The 9,160-nt window shown below is 42.2% G+C and overlaps 1 protein-coding gene across 1 annotated transcript; it reads left to right on the top strand.

Annotated features, from left to right (window-relative positions):
* The first annotated feature begins 5,895 nt into the window (after window positions 1-5,895).
* LOC131223538 (agmatine coumaroyltransferase-2-like) lies at window positions 5,896-7,789 on the top strand. Its single transcript, XM_058218981.1, has 2 exons — window positions 5,896-6,332; window positions 6,520-7,789. The coding sequence occupies exons 1-2, from the start codon at window positions 6,115-6,117 to the stop codon at window positions 7,628-7,630; spliced, it is 1,329 nt and encodes a 442-aa protein (XP_058074964.1). The 5' UTR covers window positions 5,896-6,114; the 3' UTR covers window positions 7,631-7,789.
* The last annotated feature ends 1,371 nt before the right edge of the window (window positions 7,790-9,160 follow it).

Here is a 9,160-nt window from a genome sequence, read left to right as displayed (position 1 = left end):
TTCCATATCTTTGTTGCTATGGAATAGACAATCACTGTCGAAATGGTCAAAAGGGCCCACAGTACCGTGGAGTACGTGTATGTGAGGATTAAATCCGCGTCCTACTCCCGCCCAAACGGTAATCCATCCGCGCAGGGCGCTTTGGGGGCCACCGTGATGTAAGTGATTTATCCACACCATTGATCATTTTTGTATGATTATTTTAAGGTATGATCCAAAAAATGATTCAGTTTCAGGGCTTACATCAACTAGAAAGTGGGCATTGAACGTCCACCATTCACTGTTGATGCCCCACAGAGCCTAGCCCTGACGCCTTACACGTCCGTGCATGTGCCACCATTGGAGGGAGAAAACCTTACGACCGTAGGTGGGGCCCAAAACAAACCATTGCAATAGTCTTCCAATCCACGCCAACCACATACTTTAAATCCTGGGATGGGATCTGCCCGACCAAACAGATGGAGCTGTCAAATTGGGAGGGATTGCTGCAATCCCGCGGCTAACCAAATAGGCCTGATGTGTATGATCCCAGGATATGGCCCACATCCCACGGACAACCCAAACAGACCCTCCATTTCCGTCCCGGGATTGGTCCATCCCATTGGATTCCCAACAGTCCACTAACACCACCATCATTACCTTAAATTTGATCCCATCCCTCCTAATACCATGGGATCTGCCTGGCCAAACAGGCCCTAAGATCATCTTATCACACTAAGTAAAGACTGTACACCCGTTCTTAGAGAAAGGGTGCCTAACACATTCCCTCTCTGTAAATGAGGTCCCTTATTCAGAATCCTAGGTCGCGGATCAAGAGTCAACTTAAAATAAGAAAGTTTCCAGATTCTCTGACTTTTACAGATTCTGTAAGTTCTAGCCGACTATGGAATTTTAAGCTAATTGGCTAGTGGCGATTCCAATTCTATTATATTAATCAAAATCAGCCCATACAACCTAAAAAAACAAAGATAAATCAGGTTCGGCGCCGATTTTCAACATTCACAGTGTTTCATATGTATTTATATAATTAAGATGAATTGAGGGTTGTGATTGTTGGATTGATATGGTTGTCATGTTATATTGCTTATGCTATTATAATTCTTGTTGGACGATTTATTATTTCAACATGCAAATATGAAAATCATTGATATTATGTAGAGAGAGAGAGATGCATTTATTGACCTACACATGATATATTTATCGGAACAATGTAAAATTTCCTAAAACCTCTAAACTCAGGCATTGTGCCCCGGGCGTTTTAGATCAGTCTGAGATATGTATCTTGACTTCTTCGTAACATGTTTCATCTAATTAATGAGTTTGATGAAATATACGGATCAGAGTGCTGTGGATCAGTCTGAGCGCGATTTTTTATTATTATTATTATTATTTATTATTTTTCCTTATCATATCCTGGAGTTGTGCATGCGATCTGATCGGCGGAGTAGCTTTTACATACAGAACCCAGTCGACCCCCGGAGCTTGGATGTTTTGGCTTCGAGTTAAACGGGTGTTGTAGAGGACTCCGGTCCGTTAGTTGCAAATCTACAGTACACATGGCTGTACTGTCAGTTGATCCTGACCATCCAAGAACTGGGCCGTCCACAGATAGTTGAATGAACCTGACCATCCACGAACTGGGCCCCCTATATATGGGTGGTGGTAGAAAAGCCGCCCCTATTGAATAGGACGCGGATTAGATACTGACAAGGTCAGCAGCCAAATCTACTGAAGTGACGTCACCTAGCTCTGTGGACCCCACCATGATGCATGTGTTGTATCCATGCCGGCCAACCATTTTTAGAGATCGTTTCATGGCATGAGAAAAAGAAGGAGATAGATCTAAAGTTCAAGTGGACCCGTAGAAAACCGTGAGAGCTGTAACACTCACCGTTGAAACATTTATAAGGCCCATCTTGATGTATTTTTGAAATCCAACCTATTCATAAGTTAACATAGAAATAGATAAAGTGAATATATATATATATATATATCAGAAACTTCGATGGCCTCTAAGAAGTTTTGAACGAACGGTGGATGTCACTGTCCCCACTGTTTTTTATGGTGGGGTTCACTTAAACTTTAGATTCATCTAATTCTTTTTCACATGCCATATAACAATCTCTCTAGATGGATGGGCGGTATGGATACAACACATGCGTCATGCTAAGGTTCACTGAACTTGGTGACGTCACATCAGTAGCCGACTGACCTCGTCAGTATCTATTCCGCCTCCTATTGAATAACTCGGACGCGGATTGCGTCCTACCCCCGCCCGGACAGTAATCCGTCCGGGCAGGACTCTGTGGGGTACTCCGTAATGTAAGTGTTTTATCCATGCCGTTGATCACTTTTTTCAGATCATTTTAAGGTATCATCCAAACACTGAGAAATTTACAGGGCTTAAGTGGACCACAAAGTAGGAATTTAGTATCCACCATTAAAAAATTCTTGAGATCTGGAGAAGTTTAGGATCAAGATAATATTTGCTTTTTCACTTCATCCACGTCTACATGACCTTATTAATTGGTTGGATGATAAAAAAAACATCACGGTGGCTCTTAGAAAGGTTTCAACGGTGAGTGTCATTATCACTGCAGCTTCCTCTGGTGTGGTCCACTGGAGCTGTCTACCTTCTTCAATTTTAAACATGGACCTTAAAAAGATCTGAAAAAATCGTTTAACGGCGTGGATAAAACATTTACATCACGGAGGGCCCCACAGAGCCCTGCCCGGACGGATTACTGTCCGGGCGGGTGTAGGACGCAATCCGCGTCCTGAATAACTTTAGCATATTAAATCAATGAACGTGTCGCTGTTGAATGTGGACCTTTGACCTTTTTTTGAAAGCTGCTGCAGGAATCGCGTATACGGTGTGTTTTATCTACCACGGGCCATTCGAATTAAGACCCTTAAATGCAGTCCAGATTCACCACGGCGACGGCTCATAGTCGACCTGTTTTCGAAACGACAGTCGTGTACATGGGAGCGGATTAGGTGAGAACCCGGCCTAACCCAAGACGGCACGGCATGTATGTACTCTGTATCCACGCCGTCCATCCGTTTTTACGGATCATGTTAGGATATTACTCAAAAACTGAAGTCGATCCATTTGTGAGGTGGACCATACCATAGGAAACAGTAGTATTGATCATGAACAACCTACCATTTAAAACTTCTTAGGGCACACCTTAATGTTTTTAGTGTTTATTTTCCATCCAATCTGTTGATAAGATCACATACGCCTGGATGAGGGGAGAAAAATAAATATCATCTTGATCCAAAACTTGTGGCCCATTAATTGTCAATCACCACTATTTTCGATGGTATAATCGATCTGCTAATTGGATGTGTTTCATTTTTACGTAATACCCTAAAATAATCTTTAAATACGTATGGACGGTGTGGATGCAGATAAATATATCAAGTTAGGCACCACAGTAAGGGCCACACCGTCTTAGGTAAGACCAGGGTCTTACCTAATCCGCTCTGTCAATACTCAACCCACTTCCAAGTACAGGATCGCCACGTCTTTTTTTGACTAGGTTTTCTACTCCCACATCAACTTGGACGTACGCATCTACATGCGGACCGAGCGCGTGTATGTATTCAATCTTTCTATCAGGTGGGGCACACCGTTTAGATTATCCAGCAATATTCAGCCTTTCTATCAGGTGGGGCACACCGTTTAGATCATCCAGCGAAAAACCTTAGTTCACTAAGGGCGTGTTTGGGGAGTGGGATTAGAACGGATTAGGTGGGATGGAATTGCATGTATCCAATTCCACTCCATGTTTGGGAAGAATAGAAAAGCTGTAGATGAAATTGTATAGGTCCGCGCCAATTTCACTCAATGTTAGCAAGTTGTGTAAGTCCCACCATGATGTGTGGCCTATATCCACACCGTCCACCCATTTTTCAAGATTATTTTAGACCATGGGCCAAAAAACTTCTTTGGAGCCACATAAGTTTTGAATCTGCCTCATTTTTAGGCCTATGCCATAAAATGAGGTTACAAAACAAATGAATGATTTAGGTATAACACGTGTGTTATTCTCAGTAATTTCAAATGACGGTGGGTATATCCATCCAATGTGCCACTGTATTACTAACAAAACATGAAATTAATCTTATCTCATGTTAAGAGGGGACAATCCCTGCCATGGGTAATAATTATATTTTTTGAATCCCATCCCACCTCATCCCTTCTAATCCCACCGCCCAAACACGCCCTAAGGGCCTGTTTGGCCGGCTGGATTAGATGGGCTTGGGTGGGATGGAATTGCATCTGGTCCTGTGCCAATTCCACTCCATGTTTGGGAAGAGTAGAAAAGCGTGGAAGTTGGCTAGATGGAATCTATATCGGGTCACGTGCTAATACCACACAATGTTAGCAAGTTGTGTAGGTCCCACCATGATGTGTGGGCTATATCCACACCGTCCACCCATTTTTTGAGATCATTTTAGAGCATGGGCCAAAAAATCAAGTAGATCTAAATCTCAAGTGGACCCCACCATAGAAAGCAATGGGGATTGAATACCTACCGTTGAAAACTTCTTTGGGGCCACATAACTTTTGGATCTGCTTCATTTTTAGGACCAAGCCATAAAATGAGGTTACAAAACAAATAAACTGTTTAGATATAACACATGCATGTTATTGTCAATAGTTTAAAATGATGGTAGGTATCTCCATTCATTGTACCACCGTATTACAAACTAAAAAGGGAATTAAGGTTATCCCATGGTACCAGGGAACAGTCACTGCCATGGGTAATAATGATGTTTTTTGGAATCCCATCCCACCTAATACCGTGGGATCGGTCCGGCCAAACAGGCCCTAAACTTTCAGGTAGGTCACGCATGTAAGGAAATAAGGAACGGTCCCAAATAAAATAAAATAAAAAATGCAAGTTCTGTTGGACGGTCATTGTTTGCCTGCCCGATAGTTGATGCTTTGTCAAGATAATCTGCATGGTGATCCCACCTGATGGACGGTTGTGATGTCTTGAAAACATTCCAAGTTGGCAAGTGAATCCGCGCGTAGAGGTGTGTGCGGAGCCCTCGCTTTTGACTTGATAATAACTACGGTCGATAAAGAAACAAAAATGATGACGAAGGTGCTGATGGTGATTATGACAATAGTTCCCATTTTAGGAAAAAACGATGACATAAAAACTTTAATACTCAGGTACGCCATGATGGTTGATGCGCGAGCCCCAGAAATTGGTACGAGTGGCAGCATCCAACTCAAGCTAAACCGTCCAAATCGTAGCCCCAATCTAGATGTATCATAAATGAACGGTTACGTGGATTTGATTGCCTAAACGGATGAATGTTAGACATTAGTTGGATGGATAAAATGAAAAATAATCGATGTCCCATTTCATGAAGAAAATGTCAACAAATCAAAGTTTGGTATGTCTGAATCAAGTTTTTCTTTTTCTTTTTCAAAAAGGACGGCTAAGCCCTGAATCTACGGCTCCACGAAAAACACCAAGCCTCGCCTATCACATCTACGACACGATTAGAAAATAGAAAAAAAATCAAATCATCCGATTCCCCTTTTGGATTTACTTGATTGACGAAGAGACCTAAATCCTGCTCTATACTGTTCATGATAAGTACAATGCTCTATCCTGTTCATGATAAGTACCACAATTTGTACGGTGTAATATGAGCTAACATATACAGTGTACAATTACTATAATTACTTCATGCATGTGTTGCAACCACCGCCCTCCGCTAGAGTAACAAATAATCACCCTAATAACAACACCAATACCATAATAATAATAATAATAATATAAAATAGTAGCCTTAGTTTTACCATTATAAATAAATAAAATAATGTGCAGATGTTTTGAGACTTTTTGCGAGTAAGAGCGGGGTCTACGCAATACTGGTAGGCGGAGAGAGACTTTCAAAACCCTAATTGTCTATTTGCGTAAACACTTTTTTTTTTTTTTCTACGTGAGACTTCCAACAGAAACCCCATTTCTCCTTTATTGGCGCCTCAGCATTCAGTATATAATACTCCATACTTAGCTTTCTGATCACTTGAAACCGTTGGCAAGTGTCCAATCTCTTCTAAGACCAAAGAAATCCATAGCCATGAAGGTGCGTAGGCAAAGCTCGAGGATTGTAAAGCCATGTTACGAAGGAAATCCTCCACCGACTACTAGGCACATTCGTCTCAGTGTCTTCGATACTGTAACATTTAACACCCATATCGCTGTTATCTATGTGTTCAAGCCTCCGATGACACCCAATGCAGCGGTTGAGCAAGGTCTTCGTACGGTGCTGGCGGAGTATAGAGAATGGGCGGGGAGGTTGTTGAAATATTTTCTGATTTTTTTTTTTTAAGAATTATTTTTATTACTTGATTCATGATCAGCCCATGATTTGGAAATTATGTTCCATAAGTCCACCTACAATATAAGAGAAACAATAGTAGGAAAATCACTATCTTCATTTTTTTTCCTTCTACTATCCGTCACTGATTTGTTTCCAACACAGGTTGGGTAGAGATGACGAAGGCCACCGTGTCATTTTACTCAACGATGAAGGTGTAAGGTTCATTGAGGCAACGGTTGATTGCACTCTTGAAGAGGTCATGCCGTTTAAGCCATCTTCGACATTGTTGAGCCTTCATCCAAGCCTAAATGGAGTGGAAGAATTGGTGCAAGTTCAGCTCACAAGGTTCACTTGTGGGTCTATGGTGTTGGGGTTCACGGCCCACCACCTTGTGGCTGATGGACAGTCAACTAGCAATTTCTTGATCGCATGGGGCCGCGCAGCTCGAGGCCTGAATATAGACCCACTTCCACTGCATGATCGTGCTATCTTCACACCTCGAGATCCACCCGTGTTTGAATTTGAGCATAGAGGGGTGGAATTCATGACCAAAAGACCCAATGACAAGCTTCAGCTTCCCATCTTTGAACCTTTGTTAGAAGGTGGCAAGGACGAGAATGTTATCGTGCATAAGGCTCACTTTACGCGGGAGTTTCTGTCCAATCTCAAGGTGAAGGCTTCTTCAGCACACGACAAGCCATACACATACAGCACCTTCGAGAGCCTGCTTGCTCACCTGTGGAGAACGATAACAAAGGCCCGTGGGTTGAATGATTATGAAATGACTGAGGTGAGGATTTCAGTGAATGGGCGGTCGAGATTGATCCCCCGTGTGTCCAACGAGTACTTTGGGAATCTGGTGCTATGGGCGTTCCCACGAGCTGGGGTGAGAGAGCTCTTGCAAGAGCCATTGCACCATGCTGCCAAGCTCATACATGATTCGGTAACAAAGGTTAATGACAGCTATTTCAAGTCGTTCATCGACTTTGCAAGCTCGAAAGAGGAGGAGATGAAAGATCTTGTGCCCACAGCCAACATGAGCAAGTCAGTTCTGAGTCCCAACATGGAGGTTGATAGTTGGCTGAGGTTTCCATTCTATGAACTTGATTTTGGAGGGGGAAGTCCTTTCCTTTTCATGCCTTCTTACTTCCCTGTGGAGGGAATGCTGTTTCTCCTCCCTTCCTTTATAGGAGATGGGAGCATAGATGCCATTGTGCCCTTGTTCGAGCACAACTTGGACAGCTTCAAGAAGTCTTGCTACTCTCTGGACTAGAAGATGATGGCCATGCATGCTCTCTCTCTCTCTCTCTCTCTCTCTCTCTCTCTCTCTCTCTCTCTCTCTCTCATATTACTATTTATTTATTTTGCTTAATTACTGGGGATGTGTCATACCTGTAACAGCTATGTTGGTATGGATAATGCTTGCTACTTATATACTAGAAATGAATTCTCTCTCTCTCTCTCTCTCTCTCTCTCTCTCTCTCTCTCTCTCTCATATATTGGCAATACTCCTGTGTTAATCTTACACGCGCCAAATTGCGGACTCAACCATGGATAGAGCATAACTAAAAATTTGCACCGGCAAGACTAATTATCAAACAATATCTCCTTTTTTCCCCTTTGGATTTGGACTACAAACTTTTTCTTTCGAGATTTTTTCCATACGCAACCTCTGTTTTGGTCTGTGGACTAAGAAACTGTTGATCTAAAACTGCCCCTTGTTTTTCATGGGCTATTAGGTGTTACCCTTTGCATGGCGCCCAGCATAATGATGTGTTGTATATCCATATTGTCAATTAGTTTTCCAGCCCATTCTACATGGTCCTAAAAAGTAAGGAGATCCAAATCTCAGGTGAACCTTATCAATGGGTTGGATGGAAAGGAAACAGTGGTGATTGAACACCTACAGTTTAAAATTTACTGTTTCCTTTCCATCCAACCCATTGATAAGGTCAACCAGAGCTGGACGAAGGGAAAATATAAATATCAGCTTGATCCAAGACTTTTATGGCCCACAAAAATATTTTAATAGTGATTTACCACTGTTTCCAATGGTATGATCCACCGGAGATTTGAATCTGCTTAATTTCTTTTATCATATCATAAAATGATATAGAAAAATGGATCAATAGCAGGGACATATATAAAAAAAATTATCAAGGTGTGCCCTACATGGTAAGGGTAACACCCCAAAGGTGTTAGCCGGAAGCCTTCCGAATTATTCTTCTACCGACAAAGATTACCCATCATTCAAAAACCTTTTCTCAACCGCTTCAAAGACATTTGGGGCACGTGAGCGAGGCTTTTGACGAATCCACCTGTCAGTCCATTTTTTCCGTAAAGCGTGGCCCCGAAATGAAGCTAATCGAACTCAGTTTCGGTAGTGACCCCTCCACCACCGAGCCTGTTACTGGTCAGTTTTCTATGACCCCACAGTGAAGTGTGTTTTATCTACGCTGTCCATTCATGTTGTGAGCTCATTTTAGGCTATGAGCTTAAAAATGAGCAGATAAAAAACTCAAAGTGGACCACACTACTGGAAGTAGTGGGGATAGTGATGGCCACTGTTGAAACCTTAGAAAGCCACTGTTGAAACCTTCAGAAATTCAGATAGTGATGGTCCAAGTACCCATTGACAGCCCTAACTAATAGGATGGGAATTGTGGCGATAGTGATGGCTTGAAACCTTCAGAAATTCAGATAGTGATGGTCCAAGTACCCATTGACAGCCCTAACTAATAGGATGGGAATTGTGGGGATAGTGATGGCCACTGTTGAAACCTTCGGAAATTCAGATAGTGAT

This window comes from Magnolia sinica, chromosome 13 (genome assembly GCF_029962835.1).
Source record: "Magnolia sinica isolate HGM2019 chromosome 13, MsV1, whole genome shotgun sequence".
Classification (NCBI taxonomy): domain Eukaryota; kingdom Viridiplantae; phylum Streptophyta; class Magnoliopsida; order Magnoliales; family Magnoliaceae; genus Magnolia; species Magnolia sinica.
This window is presented reverse-complemented; position numbering and strand designations above follow the sequence as displayed.